Here is a 16,648-nt window from a genome sequence, read left to right as displayed (position 1 = left end):
AAACTCTTATACACACATCCTCTCTTGTTCTGTAGATGAATTAGATACTTTCAAATGACTAAAGCATGAACAGCCTCTTACCTCTAGGACTACCGTGCAAGTTGGCCATGGTCACTAATTGATGGAAAATAGTTAACATGTGAAAGCTGTTCCAGTGACCCTTAGTGGAAATAAATTCATGGCCAGAAGTCCATTTTCTTAAGGACAGGTGTCTGTTTCACAGTTGGCATTCTCTAAATTGGTCCTGTGATTAAATGGGTATGGACACAGAACTAACCTTTAACTCCCAGAGATGGTTCTCCTAGGAAATGATTAAGGTACACCTGCAGGGCCATATCGTAACAGCTTGTGTCACTACTGCAACCTGTGTTATAACTTCATTATGAGTACATTTAGGGATCTGTTAATCCAATGTGTATATGAGCCTGAATACTTCCCAAAACAAGCAGTCCTAATTTATGAAAAGGGAATCACTGTAAAAATTAATATTTGAAATTAGCAAAATAATAAACAACCACTACTTTTGCACCTTTTAGTCCCTAGAAATCTTCTGCACTCATATGCCACATTGACAATTCTTTAAATTTAAAAATACTATTTTTATCAGTAGAACTGAAATGACATCAGTCTTTAATTTAAGGTATTTACTGCTCATCAGGACTTACCGTGTAATCTAAAAATTTAATGCATATATAATTAGAATATTTTACTTAATGTACAAAATGTTCAGGTATTAAACATTTAACTATGACTTACTTTAGCCATTTGTCACTTCCATTTAATTATGAGATTAATTTTAAAATAGCAAGATAAAGTCCCATGGAGTCAGAACTATATTAGCACTATGTTTTTAAAAGAATGAATTTCTTTATAATCAAAACTTTTCTTTTGCCTCTTCTATTTAGAAATAAATGTTTTTCATCATTCCTTAGTGATTTGCTTGTAAACCCAGATATTGGTGGGGATTTACCTTTGTTTATTTCATATACGTCTGATCAATTTCAACTCATGCCCAATTATATTACACTAAATTAACATAATTCAACAGATGTTGATATTTAAATGTTTTCTGGCATTCCAATCTTGGACAGCTGTCTTTGAGCTTGGGGAAAAGGCAAACATTTAGACTTAAATGCTGAACATATGTTTAAATTACTAATTAGAAAGATGGAATAAAAACTGTGCATTATCCTTTCTAAGGACAATAAACCTCAGATAAAGATTTTTGTTCACTTTTTTATATCAAGTTCCAGTCCAGGTATGTATACTAATGACATGACCTAGGCATCATGGAAAATCTAATTTCAAATTTAGGTTCACTAGCCCTGGGAAAGCTATAATGACTTTACAGTGGCAGTCTTAAGAGTTGAGAAGATGTTCTTTCGCTTGCATTGTCAGAGTGGTAAGAGCAATTTTTAACAATACTTTATTGTCTCTTGGCTCTTGACTCTTCTCTCTTGGTTCTGCTCTCTTGGTCCTTCTCTCCTGCGCTCCCTTGGCCTCTCTTGGCTCCTCTCCTCCTCCCGTCTCTCTTCTCCCTCCTCTCTGTCTCTCTCTCTTAAAGTTTCCATCTCTTTTTCCTTTGCCGCCCCTTCACTCCGGTCTGTTGGGTGTTCCCCAATAAACCCTTTCCCTTAAAAAAAATACTTTATTGTAGAAAATTTCATTATATACAGAAATACAGAGAAGAAGATAGAACCAGTGTATCTCTCAGCTGGCCTAGATAATTATCAATGTATGAGTAATTTGTTTCTTCTATATCTCTACCTACTCCTTCCTCCAGTCTCAAACCCAACCTATCACAATGTCAGCTGAAAAATATCAGTATGTTCCTATAAACAATAACAGCCTCTTAAAAGTAAGTTAAAATCCCATTGTCAAGTCTCTGTAAAAATAACAGTAATTCTTTAATACATCCAGTTGAGGAGCATTGAACCTATTATTATAAAGTATATGGAAAGTATGTTACAGCAAAACATTTAAAAGAAAAAAAAAGGAAAGGAGTGAGGGAAGGAAATATCATTGTATTCTTGGAATTCTATCTATGAAATTAATCAAATCTGTTCTCTATATATTAATAAATAAAAACGTAGTTAAAAAAAGAATTTACCCATGGCATGGATACTAAAAGGTCATTGTGGACAGAAATAACCCATGACTCATATTTTCTTTCCTTATCTCTCTAAATATGTTACTCTATTATGTGTATCAAAAATTACTTTCAAAGTCTAATATAGTCTGAATTTTATTTGACATATAAGTAACCTGGTTTTTCCTGGATACCCAAGACTATTTTCCTCTTCTATAAAGCCAAAACATTTGAATAGCTTGTATTCTTCTTTTATTATAATTTTTATTTATTTTCATCTGCTTGAAAGGCAGAAAGAGAGAGAGAGAAAGAAAGATCCTTCATTCACAGATTCACTTACCAACTGCCTGCTACAGTCAGGGCGGGGCCAGGCTGAAATCACAAGCCCAGAACTGTCTGCATTCATAATAATCTAAAAATGCAACCTTCTTTACTCTTGAGCTGTTTTACCCTGCTGTATTTGCTTCTTGGAACATGCTGTGGCTTGAGTGTGTTCGCCAAAGGTTCAGCACCAGACACTGAATGCCCAGGGTGGCAGTGCTGAGGTGGTGGAACCTTTAAGAGTGGGGCTTAATGGAAGGTGACTGTGTCGTTGGAGGTGTGTCTTTGGAAGAGACTAATGTAGTTCTCATGGGGCCCCAGTCAGTCCCTGTGAGTTCCTGGGTTGTTTATAATGGCGTCCCTGACTCGCTCTTGCGTTCTGTCTTACCCTGTCATCTCTCCTTCTTGCATGTGCTCCTGTGATGCCATCTGCCAGGTTGTGACGTAGCAAGAAGCCTGCATCAGAGCTAAGCAAATGCTGGCCCCAGAATCTTGGATCTCCAGAATTCTGAGCTGTATCACCATCTTTTCTACAGAATACATACTGGACTCAGATATTACTGTTACAGCAACACAAAGCAAACTCAGACAGTACACTAAGCTACATGCCCCAGTAAATGACTATGCATGTGTGTCAGCGGAAAGGTATGGAAGACTGCAACAACAGAGCGATGGTCGTTCCTGTGGGATGGCATTTTGCAGGAACTTTCTTCTTCATAGCTGCCATTATTATTAGATTCCTTTCTGCAATAAGAATGCAACAAGATAGAAACCAATAAGAACTAGAAGTATTAGAAAAGAGAAAAACAGGGTGAGGGCTGATCAAGTCACCATTTCTCATAGTGTTCATTTCACTTTAACAGGTTTCCTTTTTGGTGCTCAGTTAGTTTGTCACCTATCAAGGAGAACAAGTGGTATTTGTTCCTTTGGGATTGGCTTATTTCACTCAGCATAATGTTTTCCAAATTCCTAACAGGGATCACTTTTCAGTTAAATTTAAACACCTAAGAATAATTGTGTGTTAATTACAGAGTTCAACCAATGGTACTAGAACAAAAAAATAATAAAATGGATAAAGTATTACATTGTACATCAACCGTCAGGACAAGAGCTGATCAAGTCACTGTTTCTCATAGTGTCCATTTCATTTCAACAAGTTTCCGCTTTGGTGCTCAGTTAGTTGTCGCGGATCAGGGAGAACATATGATATTTGTCCCTTTGGGACTGGCTTAATTCACTCAGCATGATGTTTTCCAAATTCCTCCATCTTGTTGCAAATGACCGGGTTTCGTTGTTTTTGACTGCTGTATAGTATTCTATAGAGTACATGATCAGCCCTCACCTTGACTGTTGATGAGCAACTTGATATGTTATCCCTGTTAGTATTTTTTTTTTGTTTATTCTACTTAATACTTTTGGTTGAATACTGTAATCAATACACAATTATTCTTAAGTGCTGAAACTTAACTGAAAAGGGATCGCTGTTAAATATAAGAGTGGGAATAAGAGAGGGAAGAGATGTGCAATTCGGGACATGCTCAAGCTGACTTACCTCAAACGGTAGAGTTAGAAACAATAGAGAATCTCTGACAGGCCCACTTGTTATGTTTGTCAATGTTTTGAGAAAGATTTTTCTCTACCTTTGGCATGCCACTCTATGCCTCAATTTCCTTTACCTTTAAGAACCATGATTAGACTATGTCTTACTGAAAGATTTTATTTTTTTGAATATTCAGAAATCATTCATGTAAAACATCTGGTACAACAGTGCTCAGTAAGCAACTGTTAACTGTTAGTTATTAATTCTCCTATTATTCTCATCTGCACTTTGCAGCTAAGAAGCCCAGGGCACAGAAAAATGGAATAATTTGGCTTGGTCCACACAGTTAAGGGGAATCCATGGTCAACACTTAATCATGTAAGGTACTTACAAGAATGCTTATGACAGGATAAAGTCATTACAGGTGAATGCTATTAATATGCTAAAGAACTTGTGTAGTCTAACAACAGCAAGTAGTTACTTGGGGGTAAATAATCCAAAAGATTAAATTTTTATTTAGTGTTCGCCTCTACTTGCTTCAAATGTGTCTTAGTATCCCAGAATGTACCACTCACTTTCAAAAACCCTCAAAAGCCACTAAGTCTAAAAACCACTTACATTCTCATGTCATCCCTTTACTGTGGGTTTTCTGTTCACTATCACTTTGTACTTTTTTTTTATTTTTTGACAGGCAGAGTGGACAGTGAGAGAGAGAGACAGAGAGAAAGGTCTTCCTTTTTTCCGTTGGTTCATCCTCACAATGGCCGCTGCGGCAGGTGTGCTGTGGCCGGTGCACCACGCTGATCCGAAGCCAGGAGCCAGGTGCCTCTCCTGGTCTCCCATGCAGGTGCAGGGCCCAAGCGCTTGGGCCATCCTCCATTGCACTCCCGGGCCACAGCAGAGAGCTGGACTGGAAGAGGAGCAACTGGGACAGAATCCGGCACCCTGACCGGGACTAGAACCCGGGGTGCCAGTGCCGCAGGCAGAGGATTAGCCTATTGAGCCGCAGCACCGGCCCACTTTGTACTTTTAAGATGTGTTGTTCCATTATATGGTGTGTGCTGGGCTTTTCCTGAAGCCAAGAGGGACTGCTGTTCTAATGGTATCATGACTTGTGTATGTTAATAAACACACACTTCCCATATTTCAAGAGTTCATCTAAATTATTCTTTTTCTACCACTTCTTTATCTACATAAATTATATTTGTAAGTGGTGGTGATTGTTTTGTGCAAATTATTATAGTTTTCTAAGTAAATAAGTGTGAAGAAGACATTTCTCACATCTGGAGAAATGAACTTTCCATAGAATAAAACATTCAGTGAAGTTTCTTTAAAAAGTCTACTTGGGAGAATTGGTGTTGCATTTTAATGACATCATGCTTCTCATATTTGTCTAATTCTTTCACATTGCTAAATGGGCTGCTAATCACACAGACCATCCATCTATGTTAATGTAAGAGCACTAGAGCAATGTGTTTTCCCTATCACAAAACTTCCCCTTTTTATAATTCCTAATTCTGCTCACCTTGGAAAGCCTGCTCTTTATCCCTTCATAGTTCTTCCAGCTCACCCAAGTCTAAATGTTCTTTCTCTCCTTCTTTTTTAATTGTTTTAGCTTTTAACAAGTTCAATATAGTTCATAGATACAATTTTAAAGATTTAATGATCTCGGCCGGCGCCGTGGCTCACTAGGTTAATCCTCTGCCTGTGGCACCAGCACACCAGATTCTAGTCCCAGTTGGGGCACCGGTTCTGTCCCAGTTGCTCCTCTTCCAGCCCAGCTCTCTGCTGTGGCCTGGGAGGGCAGCGGAGGATGGCCCAGGTACTTGGGCCCTGCACCTGCATGGGAGACCAGGAGGAAGTGTCTGGCTCCTGGCTTTGGATTGACGCAGCATGCCGGCCACAACACACCAGCCTTAGCGGCCACTTCAGGGGTGAACCAGTGGAAAAAGGAAGACCTTTCTTTCTCTCTCTTTCTATCTATCTATCTCTCCTTCTCTCCTTCCCTCCCTCACTCTGCCTCTCCTCTCTTTTTCTCTCTCTCTCTCTCCTCCTTCAAAGAATAATTTTTTAAAAAAAAATTTAAAAGAAATTCAGCCAGCTGCCAGAAACACTTTGCCTATATCAATTCTTTGTTTTTCTCTTTTCTAATACTTCTAGTTCTTATTGGTTTCTATCTTGTTGCATTCTTATTGCAGAAAGGAATCTAATAATAATGGCAGCTATGAAGAAGAAAGTTCCTGCAAAATGCCATCCCACAGGAACGACCATCGCTCTGTTGTTGCAGTCTTCCATACCTTTCCGCTGACACACATGCATAGTCACTTACTGGGGCATGTAGCTTAGTGTACTGTCTGAGTTTGCTTTGTGTTGCTGTAACAGTAATATCTGAGTCCAGTATGTATTCTGTAGAAAAGATGGTGATACAGCTCAGAATTCTGGAGATCCAAGATTCTGGGGCCAGCATTTGCTTAGCTCTGATGCAGGCTTCTTGCTACATCACAACCTGGCAGATGGCATCACAGGAGCACATGCAAGAAGGAGAGATGACAGGGTAAGACAGAACGCAAGAGCGAGTCAGGGACGCCATTATAAACAACCCAGGAACTCACAGGGACTGACTGGGCCCCATGAGAACTACATTAGTCTCTTCCAAAGACACACCTCCAACGACACAGTCACCTTCCATTAAGCCCCACTCTTAAAGGTTCCACCACCTCAGCACTGCCACCCTGGGCATTCCGTGTCTGGCGCATGAACCTTTGGCGAACACACTCAAGCCACAGCATGTTCCAAGAAGCAAATACAGCAGGGTAAAACGGCTCAAGAGTAAAGAAGGTTGCATTTTTAGATTATTGTAAATGTAGATACTTAGATGAGTATTTTATTTTAAACTTACACTATTAAATTCTGTTATTTGTGATATTTTGATTTTAAAAGATGACCTATGTATGGCATGTTTTACACATTCTATTAAAATTTTAAGGTAACTTTTCCATTTTTCATTACGAACACCAAATTAAATCAACTTTTTCTGTTATTTAGGTAACGTTCTCTGTTAATGGTGCAAATGGGTAAAAACCATTGTCCCCTGGCTTGCTAAGTGTGCCTGGCTTTCATGAGATTCGCGGAGTACCTGATGGTTCCCACCTAGCTTCTTACTTCCATGTCTCCTTGCTCATATCAGTTCAGCTATGCTGGCACTATTTTTGAGGAGTCGGGAGAGTCCTTGACTGACAAAGTGAGAGCAGAGTGAAACAAGGTCCCAAAACTCCCACGGAAACCTCCTGACACACAGGGGTGCCTCCCTCACACTCGGCACACGAGAAACAGAGTACACTTTAGCCCCAACAGCAGCCACCCATTACCCGCAGCCAGATAAAGCCGATTGGCAAGTAGCTGGAACTCAACATTGTGACTGGGGCAGAAGAGGAACTAACAGCACAGAGCCAACAGCAGCAGTTGAGAGGAACTGCACTGGCAGGCAGACCACTGTATCCAAGGGATGAAGTCTCAGATGACAGGTGATGGAAGGTTAGTTGGCATAAAGTTGAGTTGCCAACAGGTAAGCAGTGAATAGAAATGGAAGCCAGCAACAGCTGATGCTGAGACAGGCCAGCGGGTGTGTTCAAAGCACCACTATCTCCAGATTGCATTTCAGGGCCGAATTTTTAGCATATGATGAGGTAAGGACCTCATTCTAAAGAACTAAGATACTAGGGGCCACCATTGTGGCACAGCAGGTTAAGCTGTGGCCTGTGATTGCGCGATGCTGACATCCCATGTGGGAGCACCAATTGGAATCCCATCTGCTCTTCTTCTGATAAAACTTTCTGCTAATGTGCCTAGGAAAACACCAGATGATGGTCCAAGTGCTTGGACCCCGGCCACCCTTGTGAGAGACCCAGATGGAGCTTTATCTATCTATCTATCTAGATATCTATCTATTTATTTATTTATTTATTTATTTATTGCCAGGCAGAATTAGACAGTGAGAGAGAGACAGAGAGAGAGTTATAGACAGTGAGAGAGAGAGACAGAGAGCAAGGTCTTCTTCCTTTGGTTCACTCCGCTAATGGCTGCTACGTCCGGCGCTGTGCCAATCCGAAGCCAGGAGCTGGGTGCTTCCTCCTGGTCTCCCATGCGGGTGCAGGGACCCAAGTACCTGGGCCATTCTCTGCTGCCCTCCCAGGCCACAGCAGAGAGCTGGACTGGAAGAGGAGCAACCCGGACTAGAACGTGGGGTGCCGGCACTGCAGGCAGAGGATTAGCAAAGTGAGCCAAGGCGCCGGCCCAGATGGAGTTTCTTGAGGCACCTAGCTTTGCTCAGCCTTGTCCATTGCAGCCACTTCAGGAGTGAACCAGCAGATGGAAGATCTGTCTCTCTCTCCCTCTCTTTGTCACTCTACCTTTCAAATAAATATTTTTAAAAGAGCTAAGTTATTAGAAGACTTATAGCAAAATAGTTAAGTCCATAAAATAATGCATGCAACCTTTTACTGGAACCCTAGTCCTGACTTTATTGTGCTGAGCAAAAACTTAAACCATCCCTTGCTAAGGTCAAGATTGTTCCAAAAAGGAGTAGAGTGGGATTGAAACAGAATGTGTTTTCTAATGACTAAAGCCAGAGGGTGGGGAGAAGAAAAGTTGCCAGAACCACAGACTGGTCAGGGTGTGATTGACAATAGCAAATGCAAGGGGTTGCTGTGGTATCCTTCCTGAGCAAGAAAGGGCTTTGGAAGAAAACACTGTTAAAAACAAAGATTTAATGCAGGCCTCCTAGTAGTTAAAAATATTTACGCTTGAAAGTACTTGATACTTAGTGTACATTTGAGCACAAAAGGAAAAGAGCTAGATACTGATGTCTGCTTGCTCAGTTTAATGTGTTAAGACATGTTGACACACAGTAACGGGGGAGGGAGGGTAATTTGGATCTAGAAAAGGAAGTTCACAGGGGGCCGGGTTTCCCAGCCCCCATCTTCCCCTCTGCCACTGGATTGCTCCTCCTGTGACACTGCAGACCTGCATCATTTCTGTGCAGCTGATGCCCTGTCCAGGCCGATATTTCTCTAACTGACAGTGAGCGTTCTTGCCAAACGCCAGGGCCCACAGTCACATCTGTTTGTCTCTGCTCTGCAGCTTGTCTGAGGCTACTTGGGAACACATTTTATCCAGGGGGCAGCTTTAACTGGGTCTAATTCTCTGAAAAGTCTCTATTTGTAAATGTATTCGATGAAGAGACACGTTCCTTTTGTCTTCTTTTTAATATTATTGTGGTTGACACTGCCTGCTTCGGTCCTCGTCAGCTCATGCCAAAAGTCAAGTTTTCAGGCAAGGTGGTTCACACTCAGGCTTGTGTTTCTGTTTTGGCTTCATTACTTTTTTTTCTTCTGGATAAGATGCCCAACTGCCTAACAGCACACCGTTTTAAAGGATAGCTTGCTGCAGACTGTTGGGATAAATCAAGTTAAATCTGTTGAAAAAGCAAAACAATACAATATTTCATAGAAAAATTTTCAGAACCAATATATGGAAACCATGTTTCAAATCACATCTGACAAATCCATAAAAAAGCATTTGTTTATTCTTTCCACTTAAAAAACAATGTTAGTTTTGATTTGTCTCCCTCTGTCTCCCCCACCCCCATGAAAATACCCTCACTGAAACAAATACAAAGGTTCTTCACAAAATTCATGGAAAGTGGAATTAAAAAGATACATTTATTTTGGTTCAATATGTTTTGAAATCTATGCAGTTTCTATAATGGACATTTCCATGAACTTTTTGAACACCCTTATATACCAATCTAGTTTGTTGGTAATTTTCTTACAGAGAACGACAAAATTGTCTTAACATTATTTTTTAATAACTGAACCTCTTCATAGGACATTCTATTGTCATTCGTCAAAACGCTAAAGCAAGAAAAAAAAATTGTGCTATCACCTTGAGTAGTAATCCAAGTTTTCCGGTTTGCAAAGACAAGTGACTCATTTAGACTGAAGAAACAAGTCTGCCTTTCAGACATTCATTGATTTTAAATTAAAAAACCAACAGCTATGTTTTACATTAAGAATGACAACTAAATAACAGAGTAGACCTCACTTAGGGTTGTTTGTGGCAACTCCATCACAGGTGTCTGAAGGAAAGCAGGGAGGGGCAGGCCTAAATAGGGTATCTCACTAATCAATAATCCAGACTTCTCGATGTGCTGTAGCAGATAGTCAGTTTTTGATAGAATTATTGAAATACAGCCAGCTGTTTCCTTAGGACTCAGGTCTTCAGGTTCACTGCTGGTGAGTTTAACTTTCCTTTCCTTGAACATTGGTTTCTTTTCTCTTCTATGGCTATGGGCTATCAAATGGGAAAAAGGTTTAGAAGAGGGAGTTGTTCTGAAGTTTGATTTTCACTATCTTTATAAACACTCCTTCCTAATAAATTTTAAATAGGATAAAAAATAAAGTTGTAAAGGCAATGTTAGCCTCAGAGAGTGATTTGCAAGCATTTAGAACACTCCAGGCATCCACAGCTGCTGCAAGAACAATGTCCTATTCATAGTCACAGTGAGCAATTCTATGTAACATTCACCCGAGTATTTCTTCTAATTATTTCTAAAAGTGTGTTTATTAATGGGGGTTCTCCTGGTGATAATTGTCTGGCTTAATTTGAACTATAAATGCATCTGAAATAAAACCAGGCTATATTTTTAATAATCTAGAATTATGACCATTCATGGACTACCTTTCCACCCTATTCCACATCCTTACCTAGTTGCACCAATACAAAGTTTTATTATGCAGCAACTTTGTACTATGCTGAAGTCATTATAACTAAAATGAGTACTCCAAGAGGAAATATGTGCCTAGATTATTGGAAACCTTACTGACATCTCCTCTCTTCCTTCTCAACTCCGCCAAACCCGAGTTCCCTACCAGCAGCTGGTGAATCCAGACCTTTTCTCTCCTATAAAACCTATAATGACCCCACATCCTCAGTACAGTCGAAACACCTTCCTGGACATCTGTGGCATATATGGCCCCATGACCCAGCCCCAGCATTCTCCATCCGTAACATATAGTCCCATGTCAGATCATGGCCCTGCAGACATCATGAACTACTCATAGTTTTCTGGACAGAGCAGACTCTTTGCCACTCAGAAATTCTTTCTGAATCTGTATGAAATTTATATACTTTAAATAAAATTGTAAAAAAAAGATTTAATTGAAAAAGACTGCTTTGTTACTGTCCATTTCAGGGACTTTGTGAAATTGCTTGCTAGGTTAGCTTTCAATTTTAATCACATATCAGAGTTTGAAAAAGGCTCAGAAGGATTGAAGGAATGTGACAGTGCTTCTATATAGAGTTTCTCAATGAATGTGTTTATTGAATTGCAAGACTGTGAATCTGATTAATTATATGTAGTTTAAAGTGAAAAATATGACAATAATTGGTCAGAGTTAGAAATGTGCCGGGGGATTCTAATCCAATCCCATCAAGGTGGCATGTACCAATGCCATCTCACTAGTCAAAGTGATCAATTTCTGTTCACAGTTGATCATACTGATAGGTCTAAGAGTCAAAGGGATCACATAAACAAGACTAGTGTCTGCTAATACTAACTGATAGAATAAAAAAGGGAGAGAACAATCCAACATGGGAAGCAGGATACACAGCAGACTCATAGAATGGCAGATGTCCTAAACAGCACTCTGGCCTCAGAATCAGCCCTTAAGGCATTTGGATCCAGCTGAAAAGCCCATGAGAGTATTACAGGCATGGAAAGCCAAGACACTCTGGCAAAAAAAAAAAAAAAAAAAAAAACCCTAAATGAAAGATCTCTGTGAGTGAGATCCCAGTGGAAAGAATGGGCCATCAAAGAAGGAGATACCTTTCTCTGAAGGGAGGAGTGAACCTCCACTTTGACTATGACCTTGTCTAAATAAGAGTCGGCAAACTCAAAAGGCTTCCATAGCCTTGGCAACTCATGACAAGAGCCTAGGGTGATTACTGACACCATAAACAAGAGTGTCAATTTGTTAAGTCAACAACAGGAGTCACTGTGCACTTACTCCTCATGTGGGATCTCTGTCCTTAATGTGTTGTTCAATGTGAATTAATGCTATAACTAGTACTCAAACAGTATTTTACACTTTATGTTCTGTGTGGGCACAACTGTTGAAATCTTTACTTAATACATACTAAATTGATCTTCTGTATATAAAGAGAATTGAAAATGAATCTTGATGTGAATGGAATGGGAGAGGGAGCAGGAATTGGGAGGGTGATGGGCGGGAGGGAAGTTATGGGGGAAAAAAGCCATTGTAATCCATAAATTGTACTTTGGAAATTTATATTTGCTAAATAAAAGTTTTAAAAAAAGAATAATATAAAAGTAAATAATTAAACTAAATAACAAAAGAGAAAAAAAAGAAATTCTTTCAGTAGCAAATAAAAAAAACCAGATCAGCAGCTGCTAAAACTGCAAAACTGGTTATTATAGCAGAGTATCCTAAGTAGGGAGTCTATGGGAGGACTTCTCAGAGCTCCATAATGGAAGGACAACAGTTCAGAATACAGATTCCTACCTTATTCCTGTTTTCAAAAAGGGTACTTTCCCTGCCTTGTCAGTTTTTCCTGGTGTCTTAGCCTGTCTGGTATATGCTGTGCTAAGATACACTTTACTCCAGTCTGCACTAAGAGATTTCATGAATGATGAGATAGAATCATTTTGTACAAAAAGGTAAAATCACAGCTCTTACTCAGATATAAAATTGTTACATGTTAAAGTTTTTTAACTCATTAATTAAAGAGAGAAATAGGCAGATATTACAACAGGTTAAAAGGAGAAGTCAGAAAAAAAAAGGAGAAGTCAGAGAAGCACAATATTTTATAAGGAGTAAAGGAATATTGAAATGAACATGAAAATGTACATAAAACTGGGCTTCTCAACAGAAGGATAGCTGTCCTTCCTCAAGACAGAATTAATTTGCATTTCTATATACAGAATTATTTCTCATTACTTTCAGTTATCTGCAACCTGAAGTTGTAAAGTAGCTCCCATGGAATTAGAATAAGATGACTGGAAGGGTTTACTCCAAAGGTATAGTTTTCTCATTGAAATTTTTCCTACACACCCTTGCAAAAGATATATATTCAGTGCAATATGTTTAGAATTGTTGTAAGGACTAAATAATGCCATCTCTAGTAGTAGTTTTTTAAGTTGGTTGTGCATGCCACCACCAACACTGTCCTTATTTATTTCACATATTTATGATTTTATTTTCCCACTCAAACTTTAAATTTTTCCAATAATAGAATTTAAATGATCCATACCCTTTGTATCCTCCATCTCCTCTTCCTGTTCTTCCTATTTTCACCACCACTGTAGTGTTTTAATCTAAATTTATAATACTACTGATAAATGCTTGATGAATAAGGGGATGAATTAACTTGGCACCAAAGGAATATGTCTTCTCTGTAGCACTATTATAATTGTTAAAAATTTCAAGAGAAATCTCCATTTACTGTTAAGCTACGTTGATAGATGCTCACAGCATATTTTATTTAAATGTACATCCCTTGGATTATCCAGGTTGGTCATTGTGATTTGACTTTGTGCCTCCACAACCCAGTACTAATTTTTCATTATAGTAAAACCTCTGAATGTATGTGTATAGTACATATATTCATATATATAGCTTGGCTTTTACCTGAACCAATTTTTTCCTTTTATATTCTGTGTAATAATATGGTTGTTTTCAAGTTGGATATTTGAAAACACCAGGAAATCAGCTGTTTCAGTATATTACTGAAAGAACTTGTACTATAGTAAACATGCTTCATTTATCTCTGCTTCATGATCCCTAGGTCCTAACCCAAACCCACATCAAAAATTATGAACCAGGAAACAAACACAAGATCCTTCCATAGTTTGAAAATTTGAAGACCTTTAAATCCTTTCCTTTTTTTTTTTTTAGTCTTTTTTTATTTCCAGTTGGCCCATTTCTTATTTTTACAAAACTCTTTAATGTAGGAGACAAAGAGTAAACAGAATAATCTAACTATAACTGATTCCAAGATAGCTGAAGGTCCATTCTCAGTTTTTATGTATCATGGCTTTCCAAAGATACTCCAGTTTCATGTTAGACTATTCAGTAGCAGTAGACAAGCATCAATGTGTTCAAATTACATTTTCTCACCTGTTAGTAAATAATTAATTAAAGAATTCTAATGAGATGGGTTATAAGGGGAACATCACTTTCCTTCCATTTATTTTAAATGTTTTAAAAGAATTCACTGCTGCATAATATCCTAAAAGAAATTGATCATACTTTTCCTGTAATAAATGTTGTTCTGACAGTAAAGCATTAGTAACCAATTGATAACCTAGCAACAATATTGTGATCTCTTTAGATAATTAATCTTAGCTATTTTCCTGTCAGAAGCAACAGTGCTTGATTTTATGTTGAGCCAGAAAGATTGCCAGTTTTGAAAATTAAAAAGCATTCCTTTTATATTATTCATTCCAGTAACAATTTATGATGGCGCATTTAGCTGCTGAACGCTTGTCAACAAACGTAATTACGTTTCGATATAAACAAGATTGGTGGTTTTACTATGCAGCTCCATCTTTGTTGAGAATGTTTTGATTTAAGTTCAGATTATACAAGCTGTGTATTTATGTGTCATTTTTTCCCTCCTTTGTTAATAGTTTTTTCTGATAATTATTTGTAGGCAAACAAGCATGCATTTAGGATCCTTATGCACGGGAGATATCAAACGGAGGAGAAAAGCTGCACCTTTGCCTGGACCTACTGCAGCAGGTAAAAAAAAGGAGGTGTTGGAGTGGAGCTCCAGTGTAGAGTTCATAAATCATCAGGAGTAAAATAGATAATCTGTAAGCAGTGCAGTTGCAAGAAACAATTAAAACAAATCATTTGATTTTGGTGTCAGGTTGTATTACCTGTTCCTTCTGCAAATTTTCCAGGTAGCCAATCAATAAAGTATTTGCTACACACCTGCCCAAATGCAAGACTTTCTGTGAAGAAATAACAGATACAAAAATTTCAAAGGTTATATCTTTGGTCTTAGGAAATTTACAGACTTGTTGGGGAAATAGGCATATGTAGACAAAATGGTAATAAATAAAAAATTCAAAAGATAAAGCAGCAGCCTCAAAACACATGCCCCATGTAGCAGTAGTAGATGGGAACTTGGCTTATGCATGTGGCAGTCTAGTTTCTAATCCTGGCCACCCAGCGGTCTTAGATTCATCTTCCCTTATTTAGACATCATTAGCTTTAGGATAAAAGAAAATCTCATTTTTCCTGCAAAAGTTATCATTCTGATAACATGTAATTCTTATTATGTGCATGGTTTGGGAGAACACCACAAGTGTTAATAAGAGGGAAGTCAGTACAGACCAGAGGGAACTAGAAGCCTTTTGGAAATGGCAAAGACTTGTGCTTGGAAATGGAATATTGAGTAAGATTAATATGTAATGCAAGAGCAGTGGTAAGTGAGGCACAGTAACAGAAGGAAGTCACCTGGGCATTAATATGTACACAGTCACACAGGATTATAAAATAGTTAGCCATGATGGGTTTATGATGTAGCAAAATCTATGAGAAAATTCAGCCAAAGTGGATACTTGGTCAGTTAACTAAGAGTAACAACCTTGGCCTATTGCCTGGGATCCTTAACCATTCCAGGTTTATAAACTTTCACTTGACTTCCTTTCATCTGAGCAATCTTTTCTAAGAAAAATGATGTTAAATATAGACTATGAAAATAAGAACCATATCAATAGAATAAGCAGTGACAAGAAATAAATATATATGTGTATATAGATAGATTTTTCCTTTTCCTGCCTTTTTTTTTAAGATTTATTTGAGAGAGAGAGAGGGAGAGACAGAGATCTTCCATCCTCTGATTCACTCTCCAGATGGCTGCAATGGCCAAGGTTTGGCCAGGCCAAACCTGAAACCAAGAACTTCATCTGAGTTTCTCATAGGGGTGGCAGAGGCCCAAACACTTGAGCCATCTTCTGCTGCTTTCCCCAGGTACATTAACAAGGCGCTGTATCAGAAGTGGAGCAGCCGAGACTCTAACTGTCTCCCGTATGGGATGCCAGCATTGCAGGCAGTGACTTTACCTGCTACGCCACAATGCAGGCCCCTTTCTTTCTTTTCCTTCCTTTTTTGTTATTTCTGTTTTGTTGGCCTGGTTATTTTAAAGGAAGTAAAAGATGTAAAGCTTACATTCTCTGTTTAGGAAACCCATTGCATAGTTCAGCTCCAGAAAATTCAAGAATTACTTAAAATCGGAGGATTCCTTATGCAATTATTCCATATAAGGGGCTACACTAAAAAGGCATGCATTTAATCACAATATCTGCTCTTTATGCTTCTAGTGGTATGAAATTTCAGGATTTGGAATTGGGGAATGTTTTGTGTATATAGCACATTTGTGCTTATATAGAGTGATATTTACCACTTACTGGGGACCTGCTATATACCTGAAACTTTATGATTTTAGGTATATAACTCTATAAGCTAGATGTTGTTAATATTTTACAGATCAGAAAATTAAGGTGCAGGTTTAGGCTAGCTACCTAAGATGATATAATTATTGAATGGGAAGAGGAGATGCAAGCTTAGGTCAGTTATTCCTAACCCCCATGCTCTTTCCATAATAACATA

The 16,648-nt window shown here is 38.5% G+C and overlaps 1 protein-coding gene across 1 annotated transcript in view; it reads left to right on the top strand.

The window, feature by feature from the left end:
* LOC149122532 (G patch domain-containing protein 2-like) overlaps window positions 1–16,648 on the top strand; it is a 57,533-nt gene that overhangs the window by 26,387 nt on the left and 14,498 nt on the right. The window contains exon 4 of the mRNA XM_089312204.1: window positions 14,682–14,770. Coding sequence (XP_089168330.1) covers window positions 14,682–14,770 — 89 coding nt within the window. The remainder of the gene's footprint in view (window positions 1–14,681; window positions 14,771–16,648) is intronic.

This window comes from Oryctolagus cuniculus, chromosome 13, assembly GCF_051225735.1.
Source record: "Oryctolagus cuniculus isolate XC-2025 breed Fujian yellow rabbit chromosome 13, ASM5122573v1, whole genome shotgun sequence".
NCBI classification, from domain to species: Eukaryota; Metazoa; Chordata; class Mammalia; order Lagomorpha; family Leporidae; genus Oryctolagus; species Oryctolagus cuniculus.
This window is presented reverse-complemented; position numbering and strand designations above follow the sequence as displayed.